The 23,443-nt window shown below is 43.4% G+C and overlaps 1 protein-coding gene across 5 annotated transcripts in view; it reads left to right on the plus strand.

Moving 5' to 3' along the window:
- ILDR2 (immunoglobulin like domain containing receptor 2) overlaps positions 1 to 23,443 on the plus strand; it is a 58,214-nt gene that overhangs the window by 20,223 nt on the left and 14,548 nt on the right. The window contains exons 4-6 of one of the 5 annotated variants that reach the window (XM_082438100.1): positions 14,941 to 14,997; positions 17,720 to 17,866; positions 18,971 to 19,147. The exons of 1 other annotated variant lie outside the window; for it this stretch is intronic. In XM_082438100.1, the coding sequence (XP_082294226.1) occupies positions 14,941 to 14,997; positions 17,720 to 17,866; positions 18,971 to 19,147 (381 nt within the window). The remainder of the gene's footprint in view (positions 1 to 14,940; positions 14,998 to 17,719; positions 17,867 to 18,970; positions 19,148 to 23,443) is intronic. 3 more of the 5 variants (XM_082438102.1, XM_082438099.1, XM_082438101.1) reach the window with 3 other exon arrangements.

Below are 23,443 nucleotides of genomic sequence, written 5' to 3' on the forward strand. Positions count from 1 at the left end.
GAAGACTTTGGGCAACCAGTAAAGAAACCATAACAGAGGAATGAAATTAGATCTCAGGGTCAAAACAATAATTAGCAGCAGGGTGGACAATGCATTAGAGAGGAGTGCTGAAACAGAGGGATGGGTTATGGGGCTGGTGCAGCAGCACGGGTGAAAGGGTATGAGATTCTGAAGCAGAGTAATGAACTGAGAACAAACAACACAGAAACATTTCTAAGATGGCAGTGATGGATCTTGATGACTAATGCATTAAAAAAAATGAGAGAGAGGGATGAGTCAAAAGGACACTATGGTTTCTAGCTAGCTGGGTAGCCAGCTGTTCCGTCAACCGAGAGAGAGGCCACAGTTTGGAAAGCAGGTTGGAGAGGCAGGAGAATGAGTTTGGTAAAAAAATGGTACAAATGAACTTATTTACAAAACAGAAATAGAGTCACAGATGTAGAAAACATGTGGAATATGAGAGGCCTGTGGGACACCAAGGTGGAGATGTCTTGCTGACAATTAGAAATATAGGTCTGGAACTCAGTGGAGAAATTAGGATTAGAGATAATAGATTTGAGAGTCATGAATGATACTCACAACCATGAAAGACTAGATGAGTCACCCAAGAAGATTATAGAAAATGAAAAGGGTCGAGGACAGAACCATATCAGTCTTATATTCTAGTTTGAGTTCATGTGACTGGCCACACGGGTACTGCGTGTGTATTTGTCTTGATTTCCCCTACGACATCGGATGCTTCTCAATAGCACTGGAACATGAGCTCTTCAGAGGCAAGAACCAGTTCTCATTCATCTTTCTATCTGCAATGCTTAGCAGAGTGTCTAGAATAAAGAAGCTTGAATGAATGTTTTTTTTTTTAAATGATAAATGGGCAGAATCTGTAACTAATATTTACTTTGTGCCTCTTAAATGCTGGTCAGTGCTGAGTATATATTTGTTGACTTATGAAGTATTTATACAATAAATGTCTACAGTCTCAAGTGATAAATAATATGGTTTAATCTCATCGGTCATGATTCTTTATCTGGGTATTTGAATTTTTACTAGTGACAGAACCATCCGGGACTATGGTTGAAAGCAACAGAAGTAGACTTTGGCTAACCTAAGCAGGAAAGGAATTCATTGGAAGGATATCAAAATTGAAAGAAAGGCTGGAAAATCAGTCTCCAAAAAGGATAATATATTAGGGTAACACTTACTAGCTTCTGTAAAAACAACCCCCAAATCTCAGTGACTTGCCACCATAGAAGTTCATTACGTCATCTTGTCATAGTCAGATGTGGGTTAGGAGGCTTTTACCTGGGGAGCTCCCTTCCAAGTATGGTGTAGGGGTCTAGGCTTCTCCATTGTTTTAGTTTGCTGTATTGGAGAACTTTGCTCCCGGCTGCACAGAAAGAAAAAGTAAGGAAGGTCATTCATGGGGGACTTTTTAGGGGTCAGGTCTGTCAGTGACACGGGTTACTTCTCCTGTTATTTTGTTTGTGTCCAGGAAGAAAGTAAAAATGTTTTGATGAACACAGCACCATTCCCACCAGAGATGCTCCAGGGTCTATGTAGCAAGAATTAATAGACAATGTATTTAGGGCTCCATGGACATTAAAAAAATCAACTCATCTCTTTTTTTCTGATCTTGCATTTTCTCACTCAAGAATCAGTCTCAGGAGAGAGAGTCCAGCTGGTCCAGTTGGGTAGGTGTCCACTGCTTAGCATTAGATTAGAGGCTGTTGGTGGCTAGTCCATCAAGATATGGAGAAGAATTAATTCCCCAAAGTAAATTGGGGCACTGTTACAGAAAAAAGGGAGAATGGATGTGAGATGCCCCAAAAAGCAATAAATATCCACCAAAGTGATGCCATTACTACATCTACTACTAACATTAATGTACACTGATAATAATTTGACTTCACAAAATTTTTCTATTATAACCTTGTAATGTAGGAGAGCAGGCATTATTTCCCTTGTTTTCCAAATGAAGAAATTAATGTTCAGGTTTTGTAATTATTATCCCCTTCAAAAAAAGTGTCTTTGATCAAACCCAAGTGTTTTGATTCCCAGCCTCATCTCTTTCCACGATACCACGCGACCTGTCTATATTAAGAAGCTATAGAATGCTCCCCTGCATAAGTCATGTTTTTAAAAATGTTGCTGCTTTGGGCCATAGGTAATGATTTTTACTTGTCCCAGATTTGCTTTAGTATCTCATTTCATTTCTCAGTGAAACCTATAACCAATGCCTATAACCATTGACCTGGGCCCTCACTTCAAAGACATAGTTGTTTTTGTCCAGACTGCATACCTCCCCACTGAGCATGACCCACCTTCTTTTCCCCATACATCTGAACCATCTACAAATCGCTTCAGATGCTTCTTTCAGACGTTTCAGAAATATCCAAAGATGTGATTCAGAGAAATGGGAGGATAACCGCTGATTCCACACTAAATGCAAACACTATACTGAACACTCTTTAGTCTCTTTTTGATGATTCAGAAGGTAGAGTCATTCTGAAGCTGGAAATGCACGTGGTGTTTAGGGTGCTTTGAGATGACAGTGACAGGTACCTTAGAAATATTTAGACAGATGTTTGGGATCGTAGGGCCATACCAGAAGACAGTCACAGAAGGTGGAAGTGTCCAGAAATCTGCCACCCTGAGATTAGACATTGGTCTAGGATCAGTGGCGGGAACAGTCTGTTTATAACCTGGAACCATGCCACTGTTTGGATAGGAATAAAGTTCCCTCGGTCAGCTCCAGCTGGCAGGAAAAGGACTTCACCATTCAGGAAGGCTCAAGTAGGGAAGTTGTTGTTTTAAAATCTAAAAGCAGCTCGCCTTGTTCTTACTTCTTTCTATGCACAATATAAGGGCCTGACCCCTTCTTTCTGATGTGTCATGTGGTAGCTTGTTTTTTAAGGGCCAAGTAGATAAAGGAGGGAAAGGGCCCCAGTGGAAATATGGCTGGATGAACACTTGTGCCTCTGGACCGAGAAAAGAATAACAGGACATGAGCCAAGAGTGTTCAGAATTAAAGCTAAGAAAGACTTTCCTAATGGTAAATAACAATTTTTGGAAATTATGGTTGGTTGAAGGAGATTATAGAGACTCCCTCTCTGATGAGCTTTCAACATGGAACAGGTTCTCTTGTCCAAAATATTAGGATAAACAAGACGGCTTTAGCATCCTTTCTATACTTTTGACTTTATCTAAAATATCTACAGATTGCAGAATTAATTCTCTGTATAGGGTGATGCCCCAAATACTGCTGTCCTGTTTTGTTTTAATATTGTTTCTGTTTTAGAAAAATGATACGTTTATTATAAAAATTTCAAACAAAACGGAAGAAGAAGAAAATCTCTCTTCAAACTCTCACCATCAGCGCTAACTATTGTGTTCTTCAGAACTCTTTTAATTGCAAGGAATAGATTCTCAAACTGGCTTAGGGGACCTTTTTGGCTCAGGTAACCAATAAGTCCAAGGGTATTCCTAGCTTCAAGCATGGCTGAGTCCCAGTGTTCAGATTATGTTTTAAAGAATCTCTATCTCCTCTGTGTTAGCTGCATTCTTGGGCAGGCTGTCTCCAACCTGGCCCCTAGCAGGTCTTTAACACCTTTGCTCTCAGGAGGATAAACTGCCTCTCTCCACAGTGTCAGCAAACATCCTGTTGTTGGGGGGTGGCATGTAGGGTACCACCAGCCCCAAATGAACCATATGAATTGAAGGCAAAAGGGTAAAGGACTAGCTTCCTAAAGAGAAGTTGGACATTTGTTTCCAAATGAAGAAGAAAAGAATGCCAGGCAGGCAAAAACACACACTGTTAATATTTTGTGGAATTCATCAATTTCTGCTTCTTTTTAGGCCAAATGCCATGCTATTTCACGAGGCCAGAAATAGGCTTGCTCCCAGCAGGTCCTTGTGAGTAGGCGCTAAGTTGGGATTGATTATTCCCTGTGAAGAATAATGCCACAGAATGTGAAGGTAATGCCACAGAATTACCTTTGTTTTCCTGTCGTGCTTCTATTTTTCCTTCCATTTCCTCCTGTGACTTATCCAGAAGTAAACATATATTACCCAGACAAGAGGTGGAGAAACAAGCATGCATTAATTTTAAAAAAAAAAAATCACATTATTCACAATACTGTGCCTGAAAGTGTTATTCTGGTCTAAAATCCACCTTTCTGCCCATTAGTATTAAAAAGCCATTAAGAACATAATAAGAAATCAGGGAATTCTTGGGAGGGGACATCTCGGAATTTGTGATGGGCTTTAGGGATCTTTGATGGAAGTCTGTTTCTGTGGCTGTGCAGAGATACTCAGGCACTCACCCCTGTGCCAGTGCTGCCTCAATTTGAATCCTGTCCTACCTCCACCCCCAGGTGGAGTTCTGGCTGTTTAGAAAGGCTACTTGTTGCCAAGACTGCCCCCCCCCTTCTCTTCCTCTTTACCAGCCCCAGCCTGTGCTGCTAACCAGGAGATTTGCCGATTAAAAGGGCTTCAGCTCAGAGAGTTCCCATGGCAACAGCTTCCTCCTCGGAGGTCTTTGTTGCCTGCTCAAACTTTGATCTCTGAGAGTGACTGTTGCTGTTTCTCTCAAAGATTTACAAACAGAGGAAGAGGGGGAAAGAATTGGAGGAGAAGAAAGAAAAGTTGACTCCTGGCAAAAGGGAGAGAAGGAATTAATTACCGAGTCACACTCTAGCCATAAATCTGGGGGTTACTCCTTTGGAACATCTTTCAATTTGGGCTGTGCCCACATTTTCCTTTGCAGACTTGATTATACTTCAGATATCTTGGCTTCACATGAAAGACGTCAAGGGGAGTTGATTCCTCTAGGAGGATGGACCTACCCTATTTATCTTCAGATTTCCTGAAGAGCTGAGATAACTGCACTGCCTCCCATGAAAGGGGGGGGACACAAAACTTATAATGGGAGGAGCTTTTTAGGCCTCAGCCCCACTGGCTTTTCTCCCAGCCCTCTCTCCTAGCTCTGGCCTACTCTGCCCTGAGCTTACCTAGATGCCTCTGTTGGTCTTGGTTTTGAGAAGAACCAGAAAACTGTTGAAGGGGTGGAGGAGAAGGAGGAGGCAGAAAAGTCAACCAGGCATCAACTAGCATCTGATTCTGGTTAATGGCTGCCAATAATGAGCTTTCTACCATCTGAGCAGTGGAGTGGGGTTTGTGGTTGCTCCAAAGACTAGGGATCAGGCCTTTTACCCTTTGCAGGAAGCCTCCTCTGGCCTTCAGACCTCTCCACTGCATAATCGCAACCTTGCTCTTTGATAGGCCCCATGCGATAGAGTCAGTTTTGCTTCAAGCGTGATTTGTACTTGAATTATGATTTAACTTTTAACCAGTCTTTTTTGAATACTATGTCCCTAGCACAGTGAGGATACAAAATTTAAAAATGGCACTGTTTTGTCCCTATGAAAATTACTGTCTTTTGTTAAAGATAAGTATTATATTTCTGAAGCAATGAGAGAACAATACAAGAAAAGATTAAAACTATATTTGATATTAAATATCTAGGCTACTGATTCTCAAGAGGGGCCTCTTTGGACCCCCCAGGAGATACTTGGCAATGTCTGGAAACATTGTGGTTGTCACGTCTTGTGGGGTACTATGGCATCTAGTGGATAGAGACCAAGGAGGCTGTTGAATATCCTACAACGCACAGGGCAGCCCTCCTACCCCCAACAGAGGATTATCTGGCCCCAAATGTGAATAGTAGCAAGGTTGCAAAACTCTGATCTTGACCAAAGGTCAATCTGGATACTGGATAAGGTCCACTGTGAAGAGCACGGGGCTTTGGGGTCAGATATCTGTGGACTTAGTGCAGCAATATAACCTTCAGTAAGTCAATGTTGACGAGTCTCGGTTTCCTCATCTGTAAAAATGGGGGAGGGAAAATGAAAGTTACATGGAACACCTAGTATGAGGATTAAATAACACATAATACGAACTCAGTAAATGTCAGTTCCCTTCTCCTACCTTTTCCTATCCCCCACATCTCATTGCCAGGATGTCATCCCTAATTTGAGGGAACCCTCTTTAGGGAATTCTGTGTTCCTGGACGACTCCTAGAGAGCTGATTTTCTTTTAGCCCATTCCATGAGCAGAGGCTTTAATGAGCCATCTGTTAATTGGCAATCCTATTACTAATAGATTCATGTTTTCTCAGTGACATCTGTGCAGTGCCTTGCGAGTGGTGACCCTAATCGGCCCTGTGGGAATCTTCCTGCTAGTGGGTTTCAGGGTGTTCTGTCCCAGCATGCCAACTTTTGGTTGCTATGTTTTGGTAGCTGTCGGAAGCCCCCGTTTCTCAGTTAATTACAGGGTGTTTACTACCTAACCTAAATATAAGGATTAGGTCACACAGGCCATTTGATGAAGTCTGGAAGGGTTTGGGGAACACCTGAGATTTGGATTAGGATCTGGATGGGCCTGGAAAGACTTTTGATAGTGTGAGCTTATAATTTATTGTCCAAATTAGAATACTCTTGAGAGTGAAAAGGGGAGACTTTTGATAATTTATGTCAAGACAACAGGCATACTGGTGTGATGGTCACCCCATCTTTAGAGATGATCACCTGGAAAGTTCTTTTTTTGATTGAAGAGAACAGAAGATCCAGAGGAGCTGGGATCCAATTAGTTTCAGCTCACCTTCACCTGCTGCACCCTGGATGTTAGCTGGCATTCTAATTATGGGGACCTAGGGATGTGCACATCTCCATTCATTTACTAGAAGCAAAGGGGCCCAGCAAAGAGGTGGTGGTTTGCAGTAACAGTTGTTCACTGAAAAACGTGTGCTGAGGTTTCTGACGGGTAAACGATGTCCTTTAAGGTTCTTCACTGCCCTGGGTTGTGAAGAGAACAAACGAGGTGTTGAAGGCGCTGTTTGCCCTCCCCTCACCCCCAGCCACCCAGTCTCGCTCTGTGGCTGCTCTCCCCTCCCTCCCCCTGCTCCCTCGAAGCCTTTATCCCGCCTCACTATTTTTGCTTCACTTGTTGCTCATCACTGTGGGAGGAAACTCGCCCTTCAATTAGTGAGCATTCCTGAAGCCCGCGGTTGCCGTGGTTACCCAGGCGGGAGCTGGAGCAGCTGGGTCAGCCCGCCGGCCGCATTGTAGTCGACAGAGCCGGGAGGCGGCAAAAATGCGAAGCCGGTGCGCGGGAGGGAGGGGACGGGCCCCGCAGAGGGGTGGCCCTGGAGGCCCGCGGGAGAGCGGGTGTCGGCGAAAATCGGCTCAGCCCTGGAAAGAATGGCAGCCCTTGAAAGCCGGTCAGGAGACAGCCATGGCATTTTTCTCCAAAGCCAGCTGCCGCTCGCTATTCAACTGTGCAGGTCTGAGTTCACACGGTGCAGTGCCTCAGAATTTGCTCTGGGAAATGCTCCATGCCCAAGCCCTTCACACCGAGAGGGGGCTGGCCACGGAGGAAAGGGCAGGAACTCTGGTAATCCGAGACCTACCAAGCTGTGTGCCCCTCCGTGTCTGCTGTGGACCGCCTGGGCTTTTTGGGTTAAAGAAACTAGCCGTTCTTGATATCTTTGCATCTGAAGTGTCTGTGCAGGTCTGATGGTTGGAGCACAGGGAGCTCAGGAAATCACACTGGGCACCAAGAAACTCAATTTCCTCCTTGCATTAAATCCCACCCTGCTCCACATCATTTTGGAATCAAATCTAAATGTCTTAGTCATTTCATCTCAGGCCAAGTTAAGCACGTTATATTACTAATAACACTTTGCAGCTACTCACTCTTGAGGGCTAGGGGGTTGGATCACTATAGCACTTTGCAAAGGCAGAGTGCTTTGCAATCATTTTTATTATTGTTTATTAGTTTATAGCAGCATGGTGAATGCCTTTTAATTAGCTCATACTGTGTTATGATGTATTCAGTAATCATTTTCTGGTCACAGCTTTAAAAGGTGCTGAAATTGTTAACCATCTCCAACACTCCTATATCCAAACATTATACTTTAATTATGTAAGTAGAGCAGTAATGCCACAGACACAAATTTCTGTGTTGCTCACTGCAGATACTAGGAGATTAGAAATGCTGCACATGTCTAACATTTCTAAATTAAGAATAAGCAAAGCTTGAAGGGGAGTGAGATACTGGGGAAAAAAGATAGGGATGGGGGTGAGTAGACCCAGGTTCTACTCCTGGTTTATTAGTCAGCTGTGTGACTTTGGGTAAGATTCTTAAGCTCTCTGAGCCTCAGGTTCCTGAAAACATGGAGTGGGTTATGGATTAGATGACCTCCGAGATCCTTTCTGGCAATACAATCTGATTTTAGAATTCTGTGTGAATAGAAGTCAGTGCCTTAGGCCAAGCTTATAATCACTGCCGAAAAGCCTGAAGCATTTATTAACAGTTAATTGCAGATGGTCTGATACTACTCATTTTGTGGAGAGAATTCACTGTAAGAATTATTCACTATAATTTAAAGTGAGCCAGAACGAAAGGGACAAAAAAAGAAAAAGTACACACATGAAATGCTTAAATACATAGTTTACATATAAAAGAAAGGGAGGCTATATCCACATTTGTGATGGATAATCATAATCTTTATTTATTGAATGCATGGTTGCCATAGGAATATAGAATAAAAACAGGGATGTGTGTGCCCTTGGGAAATTTCCTATTTGGGGGGATTCCAAACAGCCACAGAAACAACTTTACACTTAAAAGGACCAGAGAAAAACATCTGCTCTCCTCAAAGACTTAGGAGAGAAACCTTTTAGAGCGTTAGGATCTGAGAGATCAGGGGTGGATACAGTACATCCCTGAAAACGGATCCAGGGCATCTTAGGAAAGCTTGGAAGTGGGATGAAGCCAAGATGTGCATTAAGCAGAAGGGAAAAGAAGGGAATCTCAAGAAGCTGGGGAAGAAAACCATTCTAGATCATCCTGAACAGAAGGTTCATTTGTATGATATATTGGCAAAACTGAAAAGGACTCCAAGTTAGTACGTTTCAAAGAAATGAATGGAGATAACTATGCTGTCAGCAGTGTTGACATCACAAGGACAAAGGAAGTATTGTTTTCCCTTCTTTTCATAAGGTCCAATGCATTAAATAATGTGTCTTTTGTCATCAAATAATTGAGTAGCAGATCTAGGATCTGAAAACAAGTTTGTCCTACATCTAGAACTTGGACTAATGATCAGAGCTTGGATTTAAGTTTTAAGACTAGAGACAAAAACCAATTTGGGGCGCATATTGTATCGCTCTGTAATGGCTGCCTTGAAAATACCCTAGCTTCGTGGCTTTCAGTTTGTAGGGGTGGGATGAGGTGGTGCTTCAATCCCCTGAGATGGCAAGATGGCATTTGGGGATATTCCAGTGAGTAGAGGACGTTCCTGGCGTTGAGCCCTGAGTGCAGGGGTGCTAAACATTCTCCAGTACATAGAGTAGTGCTGAATGAATGAATGCCTCCTTCATACGCTCATTAAGAGTCCATCTGAGCTGGATAAAAGGCACGAACGTGAGCAGTAAATCAGAAGTCCAGCCAGAAGCCCAGCATAGAAAACAATGGGGATTTACTACTGGGAAGAATTCAAGGTCCTGACGGGTGAGGTGCCGCCTCATGCCACGCTGTTGGGGATGCAGAGGGGTTTCCATCCTGCTAGTGGAGGCACGTGTAAAGGAATCACGGCAGCTGAGAGACAAGTGCTCTCCTGAAGCCGGGAGCATGGAGGAGGACGCAGCCTCTCAGGGCAGTATTCTTACACGGCTCTGTCGGAACATATTTCAGAGTCTTGTACACTGTGTGTGGTAAGAATTTGAGTGAAGCAGAAGATTGAGAAGTTCGTTAGCTGGTTATCTTAGTAAAGAAGGTAAGTACATCCTGCATTGAGGGCCTGACTGGCCAAGAAAAGGGTATCAGACCCTTGGGGAAGTGTCACCGGGACATGGTTTGTTGTGAAATATGTGAAGATAATGCCATGGGTAGGAGAGGAGTGGGAAACCAGGCAAGGACTGTGTCTCTGGGGGAAGGCCTCATGACTGGGGGAACCTGATGTCAAAAATGCAAAAAGAAAAAAAAAAGCTAATGAAAACAGGGGACTTGGCAGGAAGAAAGCCCTTTGACCTTGGTAAGTCATGTGACCCAGAAGCAGAGAAGTAAAGCTGAGTTCTTAGCCTCACGCTGCTGGACAAGCTGCATGGGTGAGCCTGAGGCTTTCAAGCATAGGAATCAAGTCTTGTTCCTCTCTGCGTCTCCACCAGGCACAATATACATTTCTTTGTTGAATGAATGAATTGGAGACATTCCAGAAGTGAGCTTGTTCTCAGGAATATGTACCAAGAGTTCAGTTGGGGATAACTTCAAGGTGTCAGTGGCAGAAAACAGCTGAAATAGGGAATTATATAGGTAAAATCTGTAAGTTGTTTTATTCAAAATGATTGTTTCTGCCCTCGTCATTCAACCCAAAATACATGAATGTTTTGGGCTATGATGTTTGTGACGATATGGGATGATACTGACACTTGCATGTGTGCATGTACAAACTAGTAGTATGCCTGATTCATTTGGTCTATTCATGTGGAAATTTCTTAAAAGTAATGGATTCTGCAAGGTTTGGGGAAAACTGTTTGGAGTGCTTACATGAAAACTATTTTCTACTCATAGTTTGAGCTGGGGTTTGAAAAGAGTGAATGTGGCTTTCTATTTGCTGGGTCTGTTTTCCATCCTTTTCTTAGACATTAAAGTGACTTGTAATTGCCACTCTAACTGAATCCTGGAAGAATGACAGTGATTCACAAGTGTTGGTAAAGTGCTGCTGAAATCTGGAATGTATTTACTGCAATTGTTTGGACTCTCTAACATCAGACCTTCATTGGATGTGACAGAATAGAATAGAGTAGAATAGGAAGAAAAGTTAGAGCATTTCTAACTGGCAACAGCAGTTTTTAGGAATTGTTAAGCAAGAAGCTGGAAGCAAAATGACTTTTAGAAATATAGGATTCCAGCATAAATTCACTTTTTAAAATGCCTTTAGCTCGAGGAAAATATAGGTCATGGTATAAAAGCCAGAGAGCTTTGCTCTCTCTCTCCCTCTCTACTGTTGACATAACATAGTGGTATAATCTGCTATCCCCAAACTCCTACTATGTTCTGAATTCTGAAGACATTTAATTTTACCCATTTTACTGCCAAAGTCTGTCACCCACACCACCCTGGGGCTAACACTACACGGGTGCATTATGGGAAGGCTTCACCATCTTCTGAAGTGTCAGCTATTGGCCGTTGCTTCAGGGAGAATGAGAAGCTTGATGTATGTCTTTCTGTTGGAGTGACAAGCTTTGTGAATCTCCTGTCCACGCTTCTTATTTTAACTTTTTCAATTAGACGTGTAAATAAAATCTAAAAAATGAAAGCCCCTTCATTGTTCTTCCATGATGCCCATTCCAGTGCCCCAGAAATAGGGGCTAACAATTTGGTATGTCATACTGTTGCTTTCAGATTTTAATTTGAACATAGCTGCCTAGAGCTTATATTCACTAACATTCTGTGTGCAGAAGTAGTGTCAGAACACCATCAAGGTGTTGTTCTAAACAGCATGTGTGGAAATCCAGCTTGTGTGTTTTATCCATCATAATTATATCTGTGTATATATATCCTGCAGTGGTTGCAAGCACATGACCTCTGGGTTCTATACAGTCCCAAAACATATTGTGTATGGCTTGTCCAGTGATTTTTAAAAATCTATGAATCAGTTGCCAACATTTGAAAATCAGGATATTTCACATATAAATCTGGGGTCTGACTAATCTTGAAAAATAGGAAGATTTGCAACCCTGAAGACACATTTCTGTGAGGCAACAATTGGCTAGAGGTGCGTAGAAGCAGCCCCTACAGACACAAGATGCCATTTGCCACACGCCCAGCTGCTCCCAGTTGTATTACATTTGACCAGCTGCACTTATTTGCATTATCTACTGTCCGTATAAATATATGGAATTGAGTTTGCAACTCTGATCACTGAGTATCAGATTTGAGAACTGAAAATGTTATGGATAGGGTGACCATATAAATAATTGTCCAAATTAGAACACTTTGGAATTAAAAGGGGTGCTATTAATAATTACACCAAGACAACAGGCATAAACCAGGACTGTCCCAGACAAACCAAGATGTATGGTCTCGCTATTTATGGATCTCTTCATTCAACCGCTTCATTTGACTAATGAGAAAATTGAGTCCTAGAAAGAGGAAGTAATCTGTCCATAGTGGTCACCGAGTAAACTAATGTCAAAGCTGCCTTCAGTACCCTGACTCCCAGTGCACTGCTTACTCCAATAGAATATGCTCTGTATAATATGTGTGAGTACCATATCCTCCTTGAATGTATGGATTTTTTTATAGTTAATTATTATCACATAGCTAATTTCCTGTGAGAAATTGTATACAAATCGATAGCTTATATCATCAATAACATTTCTCTTATGAATGTAATTAATGATTTGGGCTACAGCACATATAAGGATGTTTAAAACAGTGGTAGGCTTGAGAACTAGAAAGTAAACACAATAAAAGCTTCTCATTTTACTACATACAATAAGATATATTTAGAAGTACTAATTGTCCATATTAAAAAAAACACCATTAAGTAAGCATCTGATAACTGCCTTGCTAAAAGCACAGTATATTGACTTCTTTTTTTTTTAATATTGACTTCTTGATCATTGGCTGTTGGCTGTAATTAATACTAATTATGCCTTTAAGAGATATCCAAGATCCCAAATTCCCAAATCCTTGACCACCTGTCTCTTGCCTTGTTGAGCTTCCAAGAGATATTTGTACAGAGGACATTCCATGTGAGACCAATGCATGCTCTTAATCACTTGCTTGGACTTTGGCCCCAAATCCCTGTCGGGTCGCCTATCCTAGGGAACTGGACTAGACCACGTGTGAGCCTTGGGGAACCTCCTAGCCTTTCATGTTGGCTTAGGCCAAAGGCTAGCCCATCTCTCTTTCAAGATGCCCTTTTCCAATGACCTACTTGGCTCCCACTTGTCTTTGCAAGAGACCTTGCAAGCACCAAACCACTCTTACCATGTCAGCTGCACAAGATGGAAGACAGAAAGAAGGAAACCCTTCTTGCCAAAACCTAAAACAGAGCTAACTTCAGGACTTCCCTGGCGGTCCAGTGGTTAAGACTACCACCTTCTACTGCAGGGGGCACGGGTGTGATCCCTGGTTGGGAAACTAAGATCCCACATGCTGCATGGCGTGGCCAAAAATATAACTAAATACAAAATAAAACAGAGTTAACCCAGTGGCCCACTCCATGCTTTCTTTTCCTTGGAATGTACTCTGGTACTGATTAACTTTTCAAATGTGGGACCATTACCCAGGCAGGAAACATGACTGGGACACATTTTACCACACTGGCCTTGTATAGTTGAGAAGAGCCAAGAAAAATAAAGTGAGCAAAGAGCCCTTTCACCTGACTCCCTAACACCTTGCCCCTGCTGCAGCATCCTCTCCTAGTGCCTTGGAAGAACTTCTTTTTCTTTGACTTTTGGCAGAGCTGCTTTTCTATGGGGTGATTTGATAGAGGAGAGGATCAGTGACCAACTATGACCTTTAGACTCAAAATATAAACCACACACATGGGTAACTTTTTCTCTAATGCACCTCAACAAACTTCAACAGGAAAAGTTGTTTTCTAATGAACCAAAGAGACCAGACCCCTAGAGGTGTGTTTTCTAATAGTGATGTGTGGCTACAGAGCCTTTGAAGTATTAATATTTTGGCTACATTGGTACAAGTAAAAATATTATGAAGGTAATTTCATCTTTTTTTAAAAAAAAACTTTTAATGTGATTACTAGAAAAGCTAAAATTACTGGTCGTTCACATTACATTTCTACTGGACAGAGCTGTTCTAGAAGCATATGTCATGCCCATAAGTGAAGTAAGATTCAGTTGTAGGCTTAGGAACCATAGTGACCTTTTGCCATCACAAGCCTCAAAGGAAGCAAGTTTGCTAGTTGTTTCCTAGTGCAACTTGTTTCTTAGCAGGGCTGCACTGTGATAGAGAGAACCTGGTACAGGGCAGAAGTCCTATTACAGCCTTTATATTTACCTGGATATGAGAACATAGTGGAAGCATTCAGCACTTCTTTCTGTATAAACCAGGCTAGTTTTTAAAAGGACTAACCTCCTCCCCAAACTCTTCCAGTGTGTTGTTTCCTGCATAGCTCTTTGCTTCTCAGAGCCCCGAGGGGCACCTGTTCTGACACCAGCCCTTAAGCTTCTGTGCCATATCACGCAGAAGGCACTTGGGTCCATACCACGCCAGCTGTGGGTGCCATATGGAAAAGCCGTACCATATACATATGTACAGAGTATTTCTGAAGCCAGAAGGAGTGTCGAAGAGTGTATAACTGATCTAGCTTTATCATTTCCTTGCCTTTGAAAACTTTAATCATTGAAATATCTTTAGGCTATAAATAGAATCATGTAGGGAGATAATTCTGAGTTAAAACCAAATATGTACTTTTGTTTTTATATGGACATGGGACTGTGTATGGATGTATGAAAATGTAGGTTGAACGTTTGGATACAGACGGGTTTGACTTTCCAATAATATACGTGGAGTAGGATGTATAAATGAATGGAGATGGTATATGTCAGTCTGCTCAAGCAGGGTTTTTCACATTTGAAGCAGAGATTTCCTCCTTCTATAGCAGTTGGAGAGAAATTTCTGTTTCTGCTTCTGCCTGGTTTAGGTGCAGAGTTCTTAGATGGCTGCCAAAGATTGATGGAGAAGGTCATTCTCTTGACTGAGCCCAGCCCAGTGATGTGCGTGTCATGACACAGACAGCATGGATCAATGGCCCCATGTAGGGATGGTGCTGGCTGGAGCTAGGCTTCAGTCTGTGTTTTTCCTTTGGAGTAACCTCTTTACTTCTTTTCCTTCCACTTCTTTTAGGCAGGACAGGGCTGCTTGCTGATCTCTTGCCCAGTTTTGCTGTGGAGATTATGCCAGGTATTCAGTCATTTAACTCTGTATTTGCTTAATTTGCTATCCCTCCATCTGTCTTGCCTCTGCATTAGTTACTAATTGCTCCTTTAATTTATTTGTACATTTGTCTATATATGTCTGTGGTATTTTCCAGGATGAATTAAGCCCATTGGAAGAGCCTTCAAATTGTATTTCTTCTGTTACTAGGCCCTAAAAGAATAATGGTAATTAAAAATAGGCTGAGATGGGGACCCAGTCCTTCAGTGTCAGGTATGCAGGCCTTTTCGCAATCTCAGTATCTCAGCTGCACCCAGATAACTATAAGTATCCTTAACAGAGTGGTTATTAATCTGCATTCCTTATTCCCTAAGTTTTATGTTTACCCATTCATTAGTGTACAGCCATGTTACTCTGAATTGCCTTTTATAACTTTATCAAAACATTTTTTCAAACCTTATGAAAGCTATGCACCCCTCCTCCCTTGAAAAGTACACATTTAGAGATCTACATTGCTTTGTATACAATTTCAGGGGCTTCTTGGCCCCCTAAGTCGCTGGGGTCCATGGACCCTATGTCAAGGACACCTGCACCAAGTGTACACCTCTGTCTTTTTATGTAGCTTCTGTTGAACATACCAGCTAGACAAGCCAACATCAGTTTGATGCTGCACTATAGCCCATCATGGAAGGAGGATTAGAGAGAAACAAGAATGAACTATGGGAGAGGACATATCCAAAGGCAGGGAATAGGAAAGGATACGATTCAGCCTTGCTTTGGAGAGCTTCTGCCAAAGGATTAAGAGCTGCTTAATAATTGAGAGCAAAAGAGAGAAACAAAATAATCCTGGCGATTGGTTTTGACTTGATTCAGGTTATAAGAAGCATCCAGAGTCTTCACAGTTGAGCTTCACTAATTATTCTTCCGTGAATTCTCCTGATCCTTTCCCATTAGCTGGCCAACCCAAATACAGACATTCTTTTTACTGATGTTGATCCCAAGGACGCAAACAGATATTTCTTTGTGATCCGCCTTATCCAGAGTTCTGTCAATTTGTACGCATTTGCTCATCACAAAAAAAACAATGTTACACTGCATTGCTTCACACTAGATGTTATATCCCGCAGTCCCAAGGAAAAGTTACTGTATTTTTCATATCTGGTCCTGGTCGCCTGAATTTCTCTCCCTTTTGACTGCAAGAATCCTTTCATGGATAACATTCTTTGTTTCTCCAAGGTAACCTGCCAGTCTTTTATCCTTGACTGCCTGACCCGAGTTGTAGTCACCATACCACACAGCTCATCTCATCCTCAGGGCCTGTATCTATCTCAGGCCGCATTGTGTTATTATGTTAGTGCTAAGGCACAGGCCAAAGCCCTCAGCTATGTACTGTCCTCAGCAAGAATGCTCTCCAGAACATTCTAGCTGGGCACAAGGCCTTCTCACTTCCTTCCTGAATAGAGGGTGACCTGGTTATTTTGAATGTGTTTCTTTCTGATGGGTGAGTGAGGAGGACCATTCAGGAAACCTAAGTTGTTTGTTTTCTCTCTGAGGAAATTATGTTCTAAACAAAGGTCAAATAACTTTATCATTATCACAAAACCCTTTATATAACCAAAATATCATATTCTCAAGCTCCAACTGAATGTTCCATTTCAATGAAGGAATATTTAATAACTAAAATTCAAACAAAACAGTGTGTACTTGAAGCTGATTGCAAAGGGATTTTTGGGAGATGGTTTTCAATCAAAATGAATTGCTTTAATCTTTTGCTTTGAAAGGAAATCATGGCTCATTCCAGTCCGTCCCAGGCCCAGTGGGACATTGGATCCTATAGCCAAGTCCCAAAAGCATGACATCAGGTCACTCCAGGGCCACAGTCATTTTTATCTAAGCCAAATGGATTTGTTTCCTTTCTCTTAAGCTCTTGGATGGGCAAATGAATTAAATTCACGTTCAGCCTCTGGCAGAGCTGTGAAAATAGCAGACGTTAACAAACACGGTCAGATATACACGTGAGAGCCTTCCCAGCCACCACGGTCCTGAGCCACTTTAGTCCGTGGCTATGCTGGCTGTGTAGCGTGGTCAGCTGGAGTGTGATCAAACCATTCTTGGGGAACGGGGACAGTTTCTTCTCTTCGGAGCCTGTGTCTCTAGTTTTCTTTAGCAAAGGGTTTTGATCTCAGCCCTGATGCTGAGTACAGGAAAGATGTTAAGAGGCAGTCAGTAGGGAAAGCAGATGAATACACAAGGGACCTGGACCACCTAAATATGTTCTGATTTAGACCATAGAGACATAGAGAACTTCTTCTCAGGACTTACACTTTTAGGGACAAGATTAACTTGGCTACAAAAGATACGAATTCACAGAACCCACCACTTTATAGCTCAGCAAGCAAAGTTCCCCTCTACCTAGCCAGGAATCTCTGCTCTTGTCCCATACTTGTTCTGACACTACAGTTGGTAAGGTGAGCCCTTTCTCCAGGAAGGGGCCCTAAAACTCCCCCATCACTTGGTACTGGTCGTTATGTGTGCTCAGTATGACCCCGGTGACCTTCCTTGCTCTCCACGCCCCAGCCCTGGGAGGGTCTGCACCTCTCACTCTCAGAGTTCCTCCGTAGTCTGGGGGCTCTGTGCCCTGTTACGAGATACTGTCTTCCCCCAGGTCCCTCCCACTCACTCGTCTCCCAGGGAGACACCGATGAGAGGGTGCCGCCTCGAGTGTGGGTTTCTCTGTGCGTCCTTCCAGAGTGGGTGTTTGTTGGCCTGGTGATCCTGGGAGTCTTCCTCTTCTTCGTCCTGGTGGGGATCTGCTGGTGCCAGTGCTGCCCTCACAGCTGCTGTTGCTACATCCGCTGCCCCTGTTGCCCAGATTCCTGCTGCTGCCCGCAGGCCTGTGAGTAAAGTGATGAGTGTGGAGACGCAGAGTGATCAAAAGAAACGTCACCTTTCCATCAGACAGTTATGTGCCCTGAGCGCCTTCTCCACCCCAAAAGCGATCGTTCCAGACTCTCCTCTGCTGGGAGCCCCCGGCTTCCTGAGATGACCATTCTTGTTTGCCTTCTCACCTACAGGCACCTCTCCATGCTTCTGATTTACACCTATCACCCCTGCATTTGGAATCCTCACTGACACTATTGCTGAAAGGAAGGGCAGGTTCAGGATGGTGAGGTTGCGGAGTAAGGCTTTTGCCCTCTCCTCGGGCATCCAAACTACAGAAAACCTTCTCTGGTCATGCCTTGTGCGTGCAGAGAACTCCTCTTGTTTACCAACAGCGTGTGCAAACCACAGCCTTTGGGTCCCATCCAGACACAGATGAGTTGTATTTACTCCTATGACAAAATGGTCCACAAAGGAACTAGTCCTCCTTTGGGGATTCACAATTTTACCTCCCTGGCCAAGCCCATATAGGCAGTAAGTTTGGCACCCTGCCATAAACGTCTTGAAGGAGAGAGACACCATGTGTATCTTTCGTATCCTTAGGAACACAGCAGTTTCCGCGCGAGGAGTCAGATTGTTTGCTCTGCTTTTGGGCTCACAGAGCGGGGCCGTGTGTCAGCACATAGCTGGCTTTGCCTCTCTAGAAGAGGTTAGGAGCCTCCTGGAAGCAGCCCTGGGCAGCCCCAGTGCTAGGCCTCCTCCAGAGGGGCTGAGGCAGCCTGCAGCAACGTGGCTCAGAGTGGGCTGCTGCTGTCACAGGGGAGGCTGCTGTGACAGCTCCCAGCACTGCTTAATTACGCAGTTGCCAGGTACTACTAAACACTGTAATTCCTTATGTCATCGCTGGAGGAGTCCAAGAGAGTGGGGGAGAGGGGTTCCAATGAATCAATTCAGGACTAGTAGAACACACACACACACACACACACACACACACACACACACGCCCGCGCCGGAGCATACATCCAGGAGCTCCCTCAAGCACACCCTCAGGAATTTTTGGTGTGAGGGTTGTGGAGGGTGGGATGATGTAATCTCTCTTGCTCTTCATCTCCCTCCACAGTGTATGAAGCAGGGAAAGCAGCAAAGGCCGGGTTCCCTCCCTCTGTCTCCGGTGTCCCCGGCCCGTACTCCATCCCCTCTGTCCCCTTGGGAGGAGCCCCCGCGTCTGGCGTGCTGAGGGACAAGCCGCATCCACCTCCCCTGGCACCAAGTGACTCCACTGGAGGAAGCCACAGTGGTAAATCTAGTTCCCGCTGCCCTGCCCCGTGCTCCTGTCCGCTTCCACTCTGGTTCCTTGCTGATGAGAACCATCAGTTTGGTGACGCTTCTCTGGACAATGATTATCTCCGTTCTGGGAATGGGAGCCTGCCAGCTGTATCAGATATCTCCTGGAATGCATGCCAGGCTTTCCAAGGGCTGCAGGACATAGCTGCCCCTTGCTTTCTTCCCAGGCTCCTCAATAACTAAAATTATAAGAAAAAGAGGCAAGGTGTACCCCTTGCATGTTGACCATTCAATTAATAAATAGTTATCTCTTCCCTACCTGGCGCTCAGGACTCTACCAGGTACTATGAGGAACACTCAGAAGTGTAGGACAAGGTTTGTCTAACAAGCAGTGTGGCCCAGCCAGGGAAAGAAAATGGACCTTTAGTGGGACAATCAGATGCTAAAGCATATGGTACTGGGAGTTCAAAGGAGAAAGAGCTGGGATGGTTACAAAGTCTTCAGGGAAGAGGGGAGATTAGAGCTGGGCCTAGAGGAATGAGAAGGATTAGGAAAGCAGAGACACACACAGGCCAGCAGGGTGGAAGCCCAGAGCTCAGAGAACACAGTGTGTGTATTTGACAGTGTCTAGCTTGTCTGTCTGACTGGAAGACAGTGGAAGAATATGGTGGAGCCAGATTAGGGAGGGCCTTGAAACCCCTCCCGGAAGAGCTGGGGCTTGGTGCCATAGCAGATGAGAGCCACTGCAGGCAGGTTCCTGAGTGGAGAGGTGACGTGTTGACAAAGCGAGTGGTAAGTAGGCGAGAGTAGAATCAGAGACCTTGAGCTGAGGTGTGATCGAAGTGGGACATGTGCGTGTCTGGATTATGATGGAGACAATGGGCATTGAAATGAGTGGATGAATCTGAGAGATGCTTTGAAAGAGCAAGCAGTTAGATGTTAGGAGGCTTCAAAATGAGCCCAGTTGTCTAGTGGTGCATATCCTAGACAGAAATGAGATAACTGGTAAGGAGAGTTTATTTGGATGAAGATTAGCCCCACTGAGGGCATGATGAATTCGAGGTTATAGGCAGGGGTAGAGGAGTATAGAGGCATTAAAATGTAGCTTTCCTGGAGGCATCTGAACAGGACTACAGAGTAGTAAAGGTTAGAACTGTGTATGTAGTATGTTTAGGAGGTGATTTTTAAATCCCTAGGTGTGAATGAGCCACTAGGGTTGATGAAACAGACATTTCTCCCCTGGAGGTATCTGGATGGCCTTCAGTGGGGAGCAAGGACGAATGTCTAGTCCATTTAATGAACTGTCAGTGCTCCACCCTGGAAGGACTGGATATCCTCAGTGAGTAATTGGTATTTGTGTTTTTTCTCTCTCAGGAACTATTAGCAGAATTCTGACGTCTGAGATTGGGAATGAGTCACAGACTGAGAAGTAAAAGTTAATGATCAAGGACACACAGGGTATTAGAGAGATAAAGACAATACAGTCCATTTCCCCGAAGGACGGAGTGGGCAAAAGAGGCATTAATAGGACTTGTCTCATGCTCTGTTTGCAGCTTGCCTTTTGCCCCCAATCTTCTGTCTCCTTCCTTCCCATCAGAACCCTTTCCCTCTTACTTTTTATTGAATGGATTCTCATAATAAAATGACTCTTATTCATAGAATGGCAAATACTTCTTCTCTCCTGTTTTCAACCTGTTTCCAGTTCCTGCTTTTGCATGCAGTTCAGTCATTTTGGCTCCATCCTGCCATACTAACCAACTGCAATTAGAAGTGGCTTAAAAAATAGAAAAAAAAATATTATTTCCCATAGCAGGAAATTCCAAGGTAAGGTGGTTCTGGGGTTGGTTAATGGAACAGTTCAGGTGGTATCACTGAAGGACCTAGTTCTTTCCATCTTTTGTTCTGGCATCCTGAGTGCATCCTCTGTCCTCCCGGGCTGGCTCCCCTCCAGATTCCATGATGACTGCCACAGTCCCAGATACTAAATGCATGCAGAGATGGAAAAGTTATGCTCCTTCCTTGTGCTCCTTTTCTCAAGAGTGAGGAAAACTTTTCCAGAAGCCTCTTCCCCTTCCAGCAGACTTCTCCATGTAGTTTTATTGGCAAGAATTGTGTCCTGTCTCCATTCTTAAACCAGATTGGCTTGGACCAACCAAGACTCATCTCTTAGGCCAAAACACCTATTCACCTTGGAAATGAACAAAGTCAGGATTCTGTTAGCAGGGGAAAAGGGGAGAATGCACAACCAGTGTTGGCCAAGCTAGTCTGGCTCATGTGATCATTTTCTGGCTCGTTGAGTCAGGAGTGAGTTCTTCATGATCCTCACTGGGCACATTTCTGTACTCATGGTCCCATGGCCAGAAGTACTGATGGCATTTGGCTATTTCTCCTTTAAGAAAAATGGTTTAAGCCACTGTTCCATGTAGATTGTTCTTTAAAGAATGTTAGAAGTGTTAAGAAATGCTGATTTATAAAGATGTAAATTTAGCCTATTTTTTATTTTTATGCTACTTCAATTTTAGGGTAATCATCTAGCAACAGTAATTTTTCAGATTACATTTGTACACAATACTCTTTTGAACACTCTGTGTAGTTGAAAAGGCATCTTTGATGAGCTATGTATAGTATAGCCAGTTAGTTACCGAATGGGCAAGAGATAAGAGGCACCCTGATTCCTTCTCCCATTCTTCATAGCAGCTACCTGCTATGTTTGTTTGTTACCTCTGTTACAAAAAAAGATGACTGTCTCCTCCTGTCCTGCTCCGGAGCCATCCCCTTCAGCTTTGTCAAGGTTCTCTCTACTGAATCTCCATACCCCACCCCATTCCCACCTCACGTCTCCAGCCTTTCCTTCTTTAGCGACTCCTTCCTATCAGCATTCAAAACACACTCGTATCTCTCCCATTAAAATACAACAATTTGCAAAAACCCTACATTCCTCTGATGCTACTTCCCTATCCACTTTATCCTCTTCACTGCCAAACTCCCTGATAGAGTTTTGAATCTTTAATGTCTCCATTTCCTCTCCTCAACTAACTTCTGTCTTGCTATTGCTTTCACCACTCCAAAGACCAGCTCTTGCCAAGATCGCCTTATTGGTAACTCCAATGGATGCTTCTCAAAGCTTGCCCCCTTGACTTCTCAAAAGCACTTGCCACCCCTGACAACACACTCATATTTCTTTGCCCTCCTCAACACTGTACTTTGTAGTTTTTCCTACCGTTTTCACTGTATGCTGGCTGTTCTTTCTGTGCACATCCCCCAGATGTTGGTGTTCCTGTTTGTGCAAGGTCCTGTGCCTGGGAAATCTCGTCTAGTCCATGGCCTCAGTCATCATCTATATGCTGATGGCTGCCAGTCTTTATCTCCATCCTCTCTCCTGTTCCTCAGTCCCATATATCCACCTGCCTTCTGGACATATCCATCTTAATGTATTACAGGCATTTCCAGCTCAACCTCTATCTAGGAAATGGAATTAATCTGCTGTTTCTCAACCTCAAACCAACTCCTACATTTCTTATTGTCAGTGGATGGCACCGTTATCTACTTAGTAGCCCAAACCAGAAGCAGGGACTTGATCCTTATCTCTTCCTCTCCCTTACTTCTCTCATCCAGCTGGTCACCAAGTCCTTCAGATTGGACCTCACAATAACCTTGAATTGGTCCATCTCTACTCAACTATCCTAGTCATTGCCACCATCATCTCCCACCTTGATTAATGCAATTATCTTTTCCCTTGCTTGAATCCATTTTATTTTCACATCTACCTGGTCTCCACTCATCCTTCTTGCAAAAGAATTGAATAGGCAAGTAGGGTTCTGAAATGTCATTTTTCAAACTAATAAGGATGTGTGTCTATATATATGCCTACTGTATGTATACAGAGAATATGCAAATTTTAAGCATCACTTCTCCCACAACTGAGCTGCTGTCACCCTGGGGGTGGAATCTGGCAGCTGTTCCATTATCCATAAACAGCCTTCCTTAGCTTATTAAGATAGGACAGGAAGAACAAGGCTATATCCATGGATATCTGCCTTACAGACTTCTTTTGCAAGTTTTACAAATTGGATTTGGCTTTAAAGGGGAAATTAGCTGAAAAATAGTTGAGCCTTAATTGGGTCAGAAGTATCAACTCAAATCTTTTAACAATAAGAATTTTTGAAATTATAGTTTGGCATCAAAATGAATATCCCAATAGTCCCTCTCCTGTAAAAATCAAAGTTGGCAAGGCTAATAAATTAGAGGAGCTGAAGTATGAAAATCCACACCAACCAAAGGACGTGGACCAGACTGAACTTCAAAAGGG

Source organism: Balaenoptera physalus (genome assembly GCF_965194825.1).
Source record: "Balaenoptera physalus genome assembly, chromosome: 1".
In the NCBI taxonomy this organism is placed as follows: domain Eukaryota; kingdom Metazoa; phylum Chordata; class Mammalia; order Artiodactyla; family Balaenopteridae; genus Balaenoptera; species Balaenoptera physalus.